This window comes from Oncorhynchus clarkii, unplaced genomic scaffold (assembly GCF_045791955.1).
Source record: "Oncorhynchus clarkii lewisi isolate Uvic-CL-2024 unplaced genomic scaffold, UVic_Ocla_1.0 unplaced_contig_1657_pilon_pilon, whole genome shotgun sequence".
In the NCBI taxonomy this organism is placed as follows: domain Eukaryota; kingdom Metazoa; phylum Chordata; class Actinopteri; order Salmoniformes; family Salmonidae; genus Oncorhynchus; species Oncorhynchus clarkii.
The window spans coordinates 103875-119898 of NW_027261070.1; the positions used below are offsets into that span (position 1 = coordinate 103875).

At 41.6% G+C, this 16024-nt stretch overlaps 1 protein-coding gene and 1 long non-coding RNA gene across 2 annotated transcripts; one reads left to right on the forward strand and one right to left on the reverse strand.

The window, feature by feature from the left end:
- Nucleotides 1–759: 759 nt before the first annotated feature.
- LOC139404547 (KRR1 small subunit processome component homolog) lies at nt 760–12634 on the forward strand. Its single transcript, XM_071147247.1, has 10 exons — nt 760–850; nt 1151–1326; nt 4107–4241; nt 4399–4524; nt 5413–5496; nt 6622–6678; nt 7669–7839; nt 9843–9920; nt 10288–10384; nt 11640–12634. The coding sequence occupies exons 1-10, from the start codon at nt 775–777 to the stop codon at nt 11780–11782; spliced, it is 1143 nt and encodes a 380-aa protein (XP_071003348.1). The 5' UTR covers nt 760–774; the 3' UTR covers nt 11783–12634.
- Nucleotides 12635–13079: 445 nt separating this feature from the next.
- LOC139404545 (uncharacterized) lies at nt 13080–13768 on the reverse strand. Its single transcript, XR_011633845.1, has 3 exons — nt 13685–13768; nt 13462–13488; nt 13080–13352 (listed from the first exon to the last, which is right to left on the reverse strand). It is a non-coding gene; the product is annotated as an uncharacterized lncRNA (long non-coding RNA).
- Nucleotides 13769–16024: the final 2256 nt, after the last annotated feature.

Below are 16024 nucleotides of genomic sequence, written 5' to 3' on the forward strand. Positions count from 1 at the left end.
AGCTATTCCCATATACTTCTAGGCATAAGCACAATGCATTGACATCTATGGTAGCAGCTAACATGCTAGCTATTCCCATAGACTTCCAGGCAATGTGCTAACGCTAGTTACAATTAATAGCCAAAATCTTAACACTTAAAAAATGGCGGCGTATAAATTGTTGCAAAACTGTATTTAATAATGGAGCATTTTCTATAGCTATTTCAATGCAACTAGCTATAGGAGTTCTGAAGACACCAGTGACTTCCGAAATGAGAACGACGGCCTAGGAACAGTGGGTTAACTGTCTTGTACAGGGGCAGAACGACAGATGTTTACCTTGTCAGCTCAGGGATTCGATCTAGCAACCTTTCGGTTACTGGCCGAAAACTAAAAAACGGCTACCAAAACTCAAACCAACCACACACAAATCATATTCAAGTCAATAGAACACCGATCATCACACACATTGTAGAGACGCACTGTACAGCTAAACCCGACAAAACCAAGAATCAATGTTGTCCAAATCATTGATCGTATCTAGGCTCTAGGCTACCTACCGCTCCAATAATGTAGTGATAGGAACGACAAATCAATATGAAGGATAGATAAATAATAGCAAATATTGTAAGGATCGAAAGGGTTGTTGTGGCACAATTTTGCAAAGACTCTTACACATTGGGATATAGTTTCAAGAACGCTCTTAGCACGTAATGCAACGCAGCAATTTTGAATGCAACCCTCATCTTAGTTCCAAACTACGCAGTTCCGGTCTATATTTCCGGCATCACAAAAATGGCGTCCTCCACTAACGAGGGAAGCGTGAATGAAACGCGGTCGGAGAAGAAGTCGAAAAAGAACACAAACCAAGGTATTACAACGACATTGTCTAGTATCAGAAACAAATGTATTATTTCTTAATAATAGTCCACGTTTCTGGATACATGTATCTGAGCAGAAGCCTGATTTCCCTTGATTTGTGTAGCTCGCGCCCGGCCTCATGATTATTTATTTTGCTAGTATGAGCACTGCTTGAAGACTGCTACCAATTTGTTCTCAGTGAAATAACGTTTGTTCTATGGGAAAACGTGCATGCAATTTACCTACCTAGTTATGAAGCTAGCTATAACGTTAGGTGTGTTATATCCTAGCTTTAATCTTGTATTTTCAGTGGATGAATCTCAACTCTTCGCTGTTCCCGATGGATGGAAGGAGCCAGCATTCACAAAAGATGACAACCCCAAAGGTCTACTGGAGGAGAGCAGTTTCGCCACTCTCTTTCCGAAGTATAGAGAGGCATACCTGAAAGAATGCTGGCCACTGGTGCAAAAAGCATTAGGCGATTCAGTAAGTTAAGCCAATTTAAAAGGGAAATATGCAGTTGAAATAATAACAAAGCTTCCATTCTGATACGGGTTTGGTTAAAAGCTGAGGGAAGTTGCTGGAGAAATGTAGCCACTCAAATTCATATTCAGAGCTATGAATGCAAGGATTTAACCATCCATGAGATCGAAGTTATAGCTTTAACAATGTCTCGAGGCTATAGTGTCTCCATTGTTTATTGGAATATAAAATGTATTTTGGACTCTGATGGGCAGTTGAACTAAACCCACGGGGCAGTTATAGGGTCTATTCCAGAGTCAATGGCAATATATAATTAAAACGTTTAAAAAATGATGTAGGAATAGTAGAAAATTAGCAGAATGTCGGACAAAATCCATCTCGCTCCATCATCTCACACTGCCGGGCAGTGGGCTTCCTCTCATCACCATATTTGGTTGTGAGTAGCAATACGGCCATAATATTATATCACGGTATTTAAAAAAAAATGTATGGTGTGACAGTCTTTTTAGTTTTTGAATAATAAAGGTTCTACATTTGCTTTGAGTAGTGAGTGATCCTAGGGTGGCAACACATACATTATAAGTGATTTCAATGGGTCTCCATTCTGATTGTTTTATACTGTTCAATTCAACTTCAACCAAAACAAATTTCAGCACTTATCATTTCTGCATTTCATGCACTCAATTGCAGTGGTGGAAAAAGTACCCAATTGTCATACTTGAGTAAAAGTATAGATGCGTTAATAGAAAGTGACTCGAGTGAGTGTCACCCAGTAAAATACTACTTGAGTAAAATTCTAAAAGTATTTGGTTTTAAATATACTTAAGTATCAAAAGGAAATGTAATTGATATAATTAACTTAATTATCAAAACCAGATGGCACCATTTTCTTGTTTTAAAAAAAATGTATGGATAGCCAGGGGCTCCAACACTCAGACATAATTTACAAACAAAGCATTTGTGTTTAGTGAGTCCTCAAGATCCGAGGCAGTGGATGACCAGGGATGTTCTCTTAAAGTGCGTGAATTGGACCATTTTTCTGTCCTGCTAAGCATTCAAAATGTAACGAGTACTTTTAGGTGTCATAATGTATGGAGTAAAAAGTACAGTATTTTGTTTAGGAATGTAGTAAAGTAAATGTTGTCAAAAGTTTAAAAAAAATAGTAAAGGACAGATACCAAAAAACTACTTAAGTAGTACTTGAAAGTATGTTTTACTTAAGTACTTTACACCACTGCTCAATTGATAATTTCCACACTGCCACATAGGGCTGCACGATATGGGCAAATAATCTAGGATGTATTTTTAACCAAATGTTGCAATTGCTATGTGACTTGCGAATTAGAGCAAAACTGTTGGAATCATGGAAATATAATGACTATTCTAATTCTATAGTTAGATTATAATAGTGGGCTCTTTGAATACAGTGTTTGAGATGACAACGAATGAAAATGCCCGTGAGGAGTTATTGTGATTGGGTAGGAACTAAATTGTTAGTAAGTGTTTCCTAGGGGACCCCAAAGCTTTGGCTACATTTCATGTGTTCTCTTAGCTACTTGATGTAGCTAACATATTCTTGCTTTGCATATTCCTCTTTGATTTTGAAGATACTGTTGCACAAACAACATGCTGATTTAGATCTACACCATCACTGGTATTATCAGGCTGTGTTAGGTAGCTACGTTTGCTCATACTCAGTGTCTTTATTAGCTAGCTATTAGCATTAGTGGCTAACAATTACTGTCTCTCAAGATTTAGGGCAACTTGCTAAGAAAAGACAGACTAGCTGTTTGCTGATGTAAGAAACACAAACTAATAGTGTCATTATAGAACGCTAGTGGATTATTATTAAGAAGCAAAGTGAAAAGCATTGTTGTCATCAACATTGATACATTGACCATGCAGACTGAAGGCAAGTGTCTCGTGGTTGAGGAACATCAAATGCGCTCCTTGAGTGACAAGGTCTGTGTGGAAAATGGCACGGAGAGAAAGTGGAGCGAGATGACTCAAGTAGCGAAGTGAATTATAAAAATTGACATTACACATGGTGTATCACATTTAACAAACCAAACATTCAGTATAGAAGGTAAAGTAAAACCCCAAACCGGTCCCTGCATCAATACCAGTATATCATGAAATATGGTATACCCCCCAGCCCTTGTAGCAACGCCAACCGGATGCTTCACATTTACACATCCGGTGAAATATCTGGCTCATTAATCTGTCTGTGGTGTCACTGTCTGGACCAGCACCTATGTTATTGTTTTTGTTTTGTGGATGAAACAGAGGAGAGGTGTGTCGAGCGGTGGTAAGAAATGGCAGTACGTATTCTGCTGTTCTATAGCGTGTGCAACACGGGAGGTTGGTGGCACCTTCATTGGGGAGAATGGGCTTGTGGTAATGGCTGGGTTTGAGTAGTATCAAACACATGGTTTCCATGTGTGATGCCATTCCATTCACTCTGTTCCAGCCATTATGAGCTGTCCTCCCATCAGCAGCCTCCCCTGGACTGTGCAATGATGTCTCAGGGGGACATTTTGTTTGCAGTAACTTATTTGTTGTAAGATCACAATGTGACGAGGTAATTTCACCATTAAGGGTTCCAGCTTTAAGAATAATGTTACATGTTGACAAGAGTTGATCCATTCTTATCAGCCCGTGTATAGGTGTCTGTGAACATGCAGATATGTAGCCATGTGAGGATGAATGATCCTCTCCTAGATTTAGGCACACAGCCTTTAAATTGTCCAAAACATTGATGTTCTTTTCTTCCTCATCAACAGCACATCAAGGCCACCCTGGATTTGATCGAGGGCAGCATCACTGTTTGCACCACCAAAAAGACCTTTGACCCATATGCCGTTGTGAGGGCACGGGACCTCATCAAGCTGTTGGCCAGAAGTGTGCCTTTTGAGCAGGTAGGCATGCTCTCTTGTTCATCAATTCATAGTTGAACTTCCAACAATGATCCTGATAATGTGGAAGAATAGTCAAAACTCTATACTTACCCCAAAGAAAGAAACCAGTACAAGCATCTTCATTTGGTTGATGTTTTCTTCTGTCTTCCACCTTTAGGCCGTGCGTATTTTGGAGGATGACATGGCGTGTGACATCATCAAAATTGGCACGCTGGTCAGAACCAGAGAACGGTTTGTGAAGAGGAGGCAGAGACTCATCGGACCTAAAGGATCTACACTCAAGGTGCGTCTTGTTCAACCATGCAGCCAGGGAGAGCGTTCAATGTGATACATAGTAGTTTTGTGTTTAGATGTTAGCATCACTAGGTGGCAGCATAGTGTTATTAACACCTCCCAACGTTTCAGAATCAGTCAGCTCATCAAATCAAAGTTTATTTGTCATATGCACAGGGTGTATACATTTACTTGCAAGCTCTCCTCTCAACAGTGCTACAACAAAAATATTGAATTCAAATAAGTAGAAGAAAAAATGAGGACAGTATATAGCTGGAGAGTGTGCAAAATAAATATAAAAGTAAAAGCACTTATTCAAAGTAAGTATATTTACTCTTGTAGGGGATATGGAGAGGGAAATTATTCTGTGCAGTAAGAAGCACTGTGCAGTAAGAAGTTTAAAGTTTTGTTGGTCTTCTGTACAGGATACACATGGTAAACAGCACAGGATACACATGGTAAACAGCACAGGATACACATGGTATACAGCATCCAATGAAATGCTTACTTGCAGGTTCCTTCACGACAGTGCAACAACAATAACAACAACAACAATAATAAAAGATCAGAATACAAACAATGTAAATGGCTCAGTAGAATAGAATAAACTATTTAGCGTAAGTATAATACAGGAAGGCCCAATTTATAGTCAAATATTTACACATGTATCAGAGAAAGGGGGGATTGGAGGGCAAGTGTTTCAATTGTGCAGTAGTAAAAAAGTCTGGTATCAGCAAGTATGTCTGTGCTAAGGTGCGGAGAGGCAGTGCAGGTGTTCAGTAGTAGCGGTACTGTCGGCGGTCGTAGTAGCGGTACTCTCGGCGGATGGAGATTGCTCTCCGTGGAACACATTCAACCTCCCTCTTACAGGCATTTATCTAACCTGTTTCCCCCTCAGGCATTGGAGCTGCTCACCAATTGCTACGTCATGGTGCAGGGGAACACTGTGTCAGCCCTGGGACCCTTCAACGGCCTCAAAGAGGTAAGCGCTGATTTCCTCAATCAGGACCATGTTCAGTAGGGTACACCATAGCAAAACATTTTGTAAGGCAAATATGTGTTTTTAGGTAGTACCTCTCCATTTCATTACGTTTCTAAATGCTTTTTCCCTACTGAGCACTATGCTGCTCTCTCTCTTAACCACACACTGGAACCACTGAAATAAGCCTGTTGAATTCATCAGGTGCCCATTTCTGCTATGGCAACAAATAATTTATTGAATTGGCTTAGGCCCACCTCTCCATAGGGAGATTAGGCCGTACAAATGTTTCAATTGATGGTAATAAATCCCTTTCAGATGCATACTATCACTATAGCCTCGGAAGCTAAGCAGGGTTGTTCCTGGTCGGTCCCTGGATGGGAGACCAGATTCTGCTGGAAGTGGTGTTGGAAGGCCAGTAGGAGGCACTCTTTTCTCTGGTTTACATTTTTTTTATCCCAATGCCCCAGGGCAGTGATTGGGGACATTGCCCTGTGTAGGGTGCAGTCTTTTGGATTGGGACATAAAACGGGTGTCCTGACTCTCTGTGGACACTAAAGATCCCATGGCAGTTATCATAAGAGTAAGGGTGAACCCCGGTGTCCTGGCTAAATTCCCAATCTGGCACTCATACTATCATGGCCACCTAATCATCCCCAGCCTCCAATTGACTAATGTCTCTCCCCTGTTACTATTCCGCTGGTTGTTGCTGTAAATGAGAATGTGGCCCAGCGTCGTCCGGGTTAGGGGAGGGTTTCCTTTTCCCGTCGCGCTCTAGCGACTCCTTGTGGCGGGCCAGGCGCTGCAAGCTGACCCCGGTCGCCAGCTGTACTGTGTTTCTTCTGACACATTGGTGCGGCTGGCTTCCGGGATTAACAAGCAGTGTGTCAAGAAGCAGTGTGGCTTGGCAGGGTCGTGTTTTGTAGGATGCATGGCTCTCGACCTTCGCCTCTCCCGAGTCCATAGGGGAGTTGCAGCGACGGGACAAGACTAACTACCAATTTAATATCACGAAATTGGGGGGGGGGGGGGGAGTATATTTAACTTCCCTGGAGTGAGCAATAATTGTTTTTTGTGCTTTGAGTGACTCAATTATTATCTGCTAAAATATTATTTTTTCGTATGTAGGTACGGAAAGTGGTGTTGGATACCATGAAGAACATCCACCCCATCTACAACATCAAGGTAATTGATACCTTTCTCCTCCACATCCAATGAGGAGGAGAAAGGTGGTCTATGTGGTACTTTGTCATGGTTCGTGGTAAACTTAAAGCAACCGACACTGTTCTATGTAAGAGGATGTGGGGTTTTTGTTGACGCCACAGAGGAAGTCCAAAACAAACTGGAGTCCTTTAGAATAGATGACTTGAACTTACCATGATCCCAAAAGGGGAAGTTTGAAGTTCCTTGACAGCTGAGAACAACATGCTCCAGACCGACTTATTCTATCTGTCATAACTTATTTTCAAGTTTTTTATCGTGTTTGGACAGTTTACAAATTCCTTTATTCCGATTGGCTCTCGTACACGAGGTTGTCAACAATAACCAAAATCTTAGCAAAACAAAACTGTTTTTTTTTAATATGGTCAGGGAGGAAGCCATACTTAAGCTATTTTAGGCGTTTCTAAGCAGTCAAATAAATCAAAAATGTGAGGTGTTGCTTCTTTAATGCTGTGGCTCAAGGGATTTAAAGGAGCAATCCTTTAAATCCCATGAGGGATGGGCCTTTGAGAAATGTAACCACTCAAATTCATAGACGGCTATGGATGCAAGGACTGATCCAAGATGTCAAAATTATAGTTTAAAGATGTTTGTTGAAGCTACACCGTGTTTGTTTACAATGATATTGTTTACAAACAATCTTATATTTTGGGTTCTGCCGAATTATACTCTTCACGAATCAATGGGTGTGTATGACAAGAAGAAAAAGAACAAGGGATATATATATATATATTTATTTATTTAAAAGTACAAAAATGGATGTAGCAATTGCAGATTGCCCCTTTTTAATGAAGGAACTGGCTTGAACTACTGCATCATTTCTGGAGCTTTGCCATGTAGTTACCAGCATGTCGTCTGACTTCAACCGCCCTCCGTTTCAATAATCCAAGTTAATTCTTCCAACACCTTTCTCCCTCTTTCCTCTTGCGACCGTTCGATTGGGGTCGGCCGCAGACGCTCATGATCAAGCGCGAGCTGTCCAAGGACCCCGAGCTGCGGCTGCAGAGCTGGGAGCGATTCCTACCCAACTTCCGACACAAGAACCTGACCAAGCGCAAGGAGCCTAAGAAAAAGACGACAAAGAAGGAGTACACGCCTTTCCCCCCGCAGCAGCCTGAGAGCCAGGTTAGTGGGTCAGAACCGCCTCCCCCCGCAGCAGCCTGAGAGCCAGGTTAGTGGGTCAGAACCGCCTCCCCCCGCAGCAGCCTGAGAGCCAGGTTAGTAGGTCAGAACCGCCTCCCCCCGCAGCAGCCTGAGAGCCAGGTTAGTGGGTCAGAACCGCCTCCCCCCGCAGCAGCCTGAGAGACAGGTTAGTGGGTCAGAACCGCCTCCCCCCGCAGCAGCCTGAGAGCCAGATTAGTGGGTCAGAACCGCCTCCCCCCTGCAGCAGCCTGAGAGCCAGGTTAGTGGGTCAGAACCGCCTCCCCCCCGCAGCAGCCTGAGAGCCAGGTTAGTAGGTCAGAACCGCCTCCCCCGCAGCAGCCTGAGAGACAGGTTAGTGGGTCAGAACCGCCTCCCCCCGCAGCAGCCTGAGAGCCAGGTTAGTGGGTCAGAACCGTCTCCCCCCGCTGCAGCCTGAGAGCCAGGTTAGTGGGTCAGAACCGCCTCCCCCCTGCAGCAGCCTGAGAGCCAGGTTAGTGGGTCAGAACCGCCTCCCCCCGCAGCAGCCTGAGAGCCAGGTTAGTGGGTCAGAACCGCCTCCCCCCGCAGCAGCCTGAGAGCCAGGTTAGTGGGTCAGAACCCCCACACAGGCATGATATATTTATTTGTATCGGTTCCTGTGTCATACATGTCAGCCCAGTATACTAATCTTCATGTAGATGGCACGTCAAACGTAGCATACAAAGTGCAAGCACAGTACAATAAAAAATATATATTTTTAAAGTTCAGTTTCAAGATAACACAGGACATTGACAAGTCCTCTTCCACATACTGTAACAGGGGTGTGTAATAACTTTGGCTCCAGGCCCACATTGGGATTTCAAAATTCAGCGGAGGGCACAGATTTTTTAAAACTGATTTGTAAGTCAAAAGCAATTTGCGAGCTGGAAAAAGGGCACTTAAAAAAAAAAGGAGTCCATTATTTCTGCGTAATTTCTATTTAGTTTTAGAAGTTCAAGAGTGGCCTGGAAATTATTACTCCAAGCCTGGAAATTATTACTCCAAGCCTGGAAATTATTACTCCAAGCCTGGAAATTATTACTCCAAGCCTGGAAATTATTACTCCAAGCCTGGAAATTATTACTCCAAGCCTGGAAATTATTACTCCAAGCCTGGAAATGATTACTCCAAGCCTGGAAATGATTACTCCAGACCTGGAAATGATTACTCCAAGCCTGGAAATTATTACTCCAAGCCTGGAAATGATTACTCCAGACCTGGAAATGATTACTCCAAGCCTGGAAATGATTACTCCAAGCCTGGAAATGATTACTCCAGACCTGGAAATGATTACTCCAAGCCTGGAAATGATTACTCCAAGCCTGGAAATGATTACTCCAGACCTGGAAATGATTACTCCAAGCCTGGAAATGATTACTCCAGACCTGGAAATGATTACTCCAAGCCTGGAAATGATTACTCCAAGCCTGGAAATGATTACTCCAAGCCTGGAAATGATTACTCCAAGCCTGGAAATGATTACTCCAGACCTGGAAATGATTACTCCAGACCTGGAAATGATTACTCCAAGCCTGTAAATGATTACTCCAGACCTGGAAATGATTACTCCAAGCCTGGAAATGATTACTCCAGACCTGGAAATGATTACTCCAGACCTGGAAATGATTACTCCAAGCCTGGAAATGATTACTCCAAGCCTGGAAATGATTACTCCAGACCTGGAAATGATTACTCCAAGCCTGTAAATGATTACTCCAGACCACTCTTGAGCGTCTTATGAATATATTTTAAACTGCCCCTTTTCCGGCCCGCAAATTGCTTAGAAGTTCCCAATCTTTTTTAATCATCCTTGTACTATAACATACAACAGCCATAGAGCCTAACATCAACAGATGACTTGGTCTATAACTACTTGATATAACCCATCCATCACTAAACCTATCACTAAGCTTGTTCATACCCATGTTCCTGGATTCACTGTTTTGTTGTGTTTCCTGGTTGTCTAGATTGACAAGGAACTGGCAACGGGAGAGTTCTTCCTTCGAGAGAGTGTTAAGAAGAGGAAGAAGATGGAAGAGATAAAGGTAACCATGGATATCACTTGGCTGTTATCACGTAGCTGTTACTTGACCCAGCTTTGTCCTTAGGTGTCGCAACCATCACTGGACTTGATAGCTATGCACCAGTTACTGTTTGTATAGCATTGCATGAGAAACGAATGACCTTCAAAAGACGCAACCATCACGGGACTTGATAGCTATGCACCAGTTACTGTTTGTATAGCATTGCATGAGAAACGAATGACCTTCAAAAGACGCAACCATCACGGGACTTGATAGCTATGCACCAGTTACTGTTTGTATAGCATTGCATGAGAAACTAATGACCTTCAAAAGACACACAACAGGATTTACTGTGCCAAATCCATTTGATTGTGTCTGTGTTTCCAAGGTGAAACAAGCCGAGGTGTTGTCTAAGAGGCAAGAGGAGCGAAACAGGGCCTTTATTCCTCCTAAGGAGAAACCTGTTATGAAGAAGACCAACAAAGGTACAGTGAATCATTTGAATAATTATGTTCTTAACTACCTTCTCTCCACCTGACCTTTGCACCCACTTCCTTCAAGCCATGCCAGACTGCTTCATGTCCCACACCAGTTAGGCAACCAGGCCCTTTCCTCCCACTCACAGATCTTTTGAAACTCTCTTCCCCACATTCTTGGGGCTTTTTAAAGCCGGCCTTAAGACTCATCTTTATCAGCTGGCCTACCCTTCCTCCTAGACTTTGGTTGTTGCTTTCATGATATGGATAATGTGGACGCTACCGTGATTACGGATAACCCTGAATGAATCGTGAATAGTAATGAGTGATGACGGATAACCCTGAATGAATAGTAATGAGTGATGACGGATAACCCTGAATGAATCGTGAATAGTAATGAGTGATGACGGATAACCCTGAATGAATCGTGAATAGTAATGAGTGATGACGGATAACCCTGAATGAATCGTGAATAGTAATGAGTGATGACGGATAACCCTGAATGAATCGTGAATAGTAATGAGTGATTACGGATAACCCTGAATGAATCGTGAATAGTAATGAGTGATGACGGATAACCCTGAATGAATCGTGAATAGTAATGAGTGATGACGGATAACCCTGAATGAATCGTGAATAGTAATGAGTGATGACGGATAACCCTGAATGAATCGTGAATAGTAATGAGTGATGACGGATAACCCTGAATGAATCGTGAATAGTAATGAGTGATTACGGATAACCCTGAATGAATCGTGAATAGTAATGAGTGATTACGGATAACCCTGAATGAATCGTGAATAGTAATGAGTGATGACGGATAACCCTGAATGAATCGTAATGAGTGATTACGGATAACCCTGAATGAATCGTGAATAGTAATAAGTGATTACGGATAACCCTGAATGAATCGTGAATAGTAATGAGTGATTACGGATAACCCTGAATGAATCGTGAATAGTAATAAGTGATGACGGATAACCCTGAATGAATCGTGAATAGTAATGAGTGATGACGGATAACCCTGAATGAATCGTGAATAGTAATGAGTGTGAAAGTTAGGCACACAAATATTATACTCCATATGAATATAGAGGTGTTCAGAAACATTCTATTATAATAAAATGATTTGATGCACTTTGAAATGATTCTTCTAGATATCATTAACTGACTGGTTAAATGAAGCATTGCCTGACCACATACTCCCACACAGCCACACCTAGCTGTTTAATGTTATTTTTTATTTTACCATGTTTTTATCTAGCTCCCTCAGAAGCCAAAATCAACATTGAGGCCATCAAGGCTAAGGTAAGGAAAGCCAAGACCAAGAAGCTAGGAGCCCCCTCTGTTAACCCTGTCCCACAGACCAAACCCGCCTATGACAAGAAGAAAAAGAACAAGGGCTAACCTTGGAAAAGCTTGGACAATGGACAATGTTCACTATTGCTGCATTCAAACGAGGTATGCAGATCACTGGCGTGAAGGACGTCAGGTTTGTCAGGACATGGGTTTGTCTAAAGATGTATTTGGGATATTAATAGAATATCCCCAATTCCTCACAGAGATGAATGAATCTTCCTCATAGTTTTGAGGAAATTAATATGGAATGCCATGTCCTCAGAGGAGACAGTATACAGTAAAGGTGTCTCCCTATATGTGACACCCAATGCCTCAGTGTTACCTAGTTAGCCTGTGACCGAGGCCCGTTCTTCAATATTGTTTAGCAACTGTTTGTAAGACGTGCACAGAATGTGGTTCACCTGGTTTATCCCCGACGCCACAGATTCCTCCTCTTGTCCTAATCCTCAGAACAACTTGTACTGCTTTCCACCAACACCTGTCCATGTTAATATTTACAGTAAGCACTCTACTTTATGAAGACTGCAAGTATAATGCATTGGAAGGCTAGTAATGTTTCATAATGATGCTGACTTAGTCTGTTAATATACTCATTAAAAAAAACATGCATACTATTAAAAGCTTTTAAAGCTTTTTTTTATAGTCCTTATTATAAATGATTAACAAGGTATTAAGCTATATACCTGCAGGCTTTGAGAAAAGGCACTGAAAGTTTTAGTTCATGATTAAATGAACATTGTTGTCGTGTGCTGCTACAGACGTCAAGTGTTGCAGAAATGGGCCTAGAGGACTGCTGAACAGTGACATAGCATTGTGATGTTTAGGAGAACTGTGTGTTGGGCTGCATTCTTTGTAATTTGGTGTTGCTACTTCTAAAGACTCAATAAAACAAGTATATGATAATCTCTTATTCTGTATTTGTAGAATTGATATTCCTGTTAGGCCAAATGAGATGATTTTAGACACCGCTCTTCAACCTTCATAAGCTCTTGCGTTATGAGTTCTGCTGTCAGTGGTTGGTGAGCCTGGTCCCAGACTTGTTTGTGCTTTTGCCAACAATTGCTCATTGTTAAGCAAACATGATTTTTGGGGGAGAAACAGTTATTTTCAAAAATGTAATTTAACAGAAACACAGATTGTGAAATTTATGTGAGCTATTTGAGAACTATTTTTCCTGCTCTTATTTTAGGCATTGTTTACTTTAGAGTTTGTATTAAAGACTGCTGCATAACTCCTTGAGGTCAGTAAATCAACTTTTGGTTACGTTTTGGGGTAAACTTTCCCTTTAACACATTAATGGAAGCAGCAAAAGCAGCATATACATTTTAGTAGTAGTTCACTTTATTGTACCACAATGGGAGTTTGGTTTGAGGCTCTGCAGGAATTTTAAAAAGACAGGACCACATTGAGAAAGCCATGACAACAATGAGAACAGTGCAGGTCAATTAATCTAAACCTCTCAGCTATTCGTAAAAAAATATGCTTGGGTACAGTCTGTGTACTCCAAATGCGGCGACAAAGGTGAGGAGAAGGGCCAGGGGTCGGATGGCCAATATGGCCATGCAGCAGGGGCCACAGGTGGCCAGGGTGGGGTCCCAGTCGGGGGTCCATCTGTAACCTGTACACAGGTGAGAAAAGTAAAGGCTAATGTTGGTCACAAAGAACACATTCTGCCATTGTGGTTTAGGAAGTTCATTTAAATGAAGGATTGTGTATTCAAAACATACTTTTCTGTTCATCTCGTTTTGGATCGTCTGTAAAGAGAGAAGACAACAAGGCAGCTTTATTATGTCACGAATAGAACATGGTTTTGGGTGTTGAAGGTGTAGCATGTACAAGGGAAAGAGTATTGGGGGTGTTGTGGAGGAATATGTTGAAGATTCAGACCACAGGGTTGTCCTGCATCTTGTTATTTTATTGGGTGTGGCAAATGGTAGCTGACAGACTCACGGCAGAGCTTGGCCTGGCATTGATTGTTTGCACCCTCACAAGAGCTGCATTCTTCCAACCCGTTCTGGTATGGTAACATCTCAACCACGTTTCCCCTGGAGAAAGCAATGCACATCCTTTTAATTTATCTAAAATGTTTCCATATTTCTAAAATCAGAGCATCTTAGAATTATAATTTTATTTTTTGCCGAAGGGAAAGTACAATGTGTGCAAGGTTGCATAAGTCCAATAACCTTTCAAAAAATCCCCAGGTGTTCCAGAAATGATTCATTTTGCATCATATGATGCACAACGCAGAATCTTATGATGCAAAATGCATCATACCGGCTGCATTTCTGTATTTTGAAAGTTCTATACAGTTGATGTCAGATGTTTAAATACACTTAGGTTGGAGTCATTAACTTGTTTTTCAACAACTCCACAAATTTCTTGTTAACAAACTATAGTTTTGGCAAGTCGGCTAGGACATCTACTTTGTGCATGACACAAGTGATTTTTCCAAAAATTGTTTACAGACAGATTATTTCACTTATAATTCACTGTATCACAATTCCAGTGGGTCAGACGTTTACATACAATAAGTTGACTGTGCCTTTAAACAGCTTGGAAAATTACATAAAATTATGTCATGGCTTTAAAAGCTTCTGATAGGCTAATTGACATATTTTGAGTCAATTGTAGGTGTACCTGTGGATGTGTTTCAAGGCCTACCTTCAAACTCAGTGCCTGTTTGCTTGACATCATGGGAAAATCAAAAGAAATCAGCCAAGACCTCAGAAAAAAATTGTAGACCTCCACAAGTTTGGTTAATCCTTGGGAGAAATTCCCAAATGCCTGAAGGTACCACGTTCATCTGTACAAGCAATAGTACGCAAGTATAAACACCATGGGACCACACAGCCGCCATACCGTTCAGGAAGGGGATGCGTTCTGTCTCCTAGAGACGAGCATACTTTGGTGCGAAAAGTGCAAATCAATCTCAGAACAAAAGCAAAGGACCTTGTGAAGATGCTGGAGTGAATAGGTACAAAAGTATCTATTTCCACAGTAAAACGAATCCTATGTCGACATAACCTGAATGGCCGCTCAGCAGGGAAGAAGCCACTGCTCCAAAACCGCCATGAAAATGCCAGACTATGGTTTGCAACTGCACATGGGGACAAAGATCGTACTTTTTGGAGAAATGTCCTCTGGTCTGATGAAACAAAAATAGAACTGTTTGGCCATAATGACCATCGTTATGTTTGGAGGAAAAAGGGGGAGGCTTGCAAGCCGAAGAACACCATCCCAACCGTGAAGCACGGGGGTGGCAGCAGCATGTTTTGGTGGTGCTTTGCTGCAGGAGGGACTGGTGCACTTCACAAAATACATGGCATCATGAGGTAAGAAAATGATGTGAATATATTGAAGCGACATCAGACAGGAAGTTAAAGCTTGGTCGCAAATGGGTCTTCCAAATGGACAATGACCCCAAGCATACTTCCAAAGTTGTGGCAAAATGGCTTAAGGACAACAATGTCAAGGTATTGGGAGTGGCCATCACAAAGCCCTGACCTCATTCCCAGAGAAAATGTGTGGGCAGAACTGAAAAAGCGTGTGCGAGCAAGGAGGCCTACAAACCTGACTCAGTTACACCAGCTCTGTCAGGAGGAATGGGCCAAAATTCACCGAACTTATTGTGGGAAGCTTGTGGGAGGCTATCCGAAACGTTTGACCCAAGTGAATCAATTTAAAGGCAATGCTACCAAATACTAATTGAGTGTATGTCAACTTCTGACCCACTGGGAATGTGATGAAATAAATAAAAGCTTAAATAAATAATTCTCTCTACTATTATTCTGACATTTCAAATTCTTAAAATAAAGTGGTGATCCTAACTGACCTAAGACAGGGTATTTTTACTAGGATTAAAAGTCAGGAATTGTGAAAAACTAGATTTAAATGTATTTGGCTAAGGTGTATGTAAACTTCTGACTGTGTCTTGAAATTGCTGACATGTAACACTTTTTGGGACTATATATACAATGGACTAATGAAACAAATACCAAAATAGTTTTGGGGTGGAATTTTCCTTTCAGTGTACATGAATTGTTAGATATTACTGCACTGTTGGAGCTAGGAACACACGCATTTCTTTACACCTGCAATAACATCTTTAAATATGTGTATGTGACCAATACAATTTGATTTCATTTGGTATATGTGTATTCAGTCTGCCTTACGCTTTGTGAATGTAATATGTGTATTCAGTCTGCCTTTGTGAATGTAATATGTGTATTCAGTCTGCCTTACGCTTTGTGAATGTAATATGTGTATTCAGTCTGCCTTTGTGAATGTAAT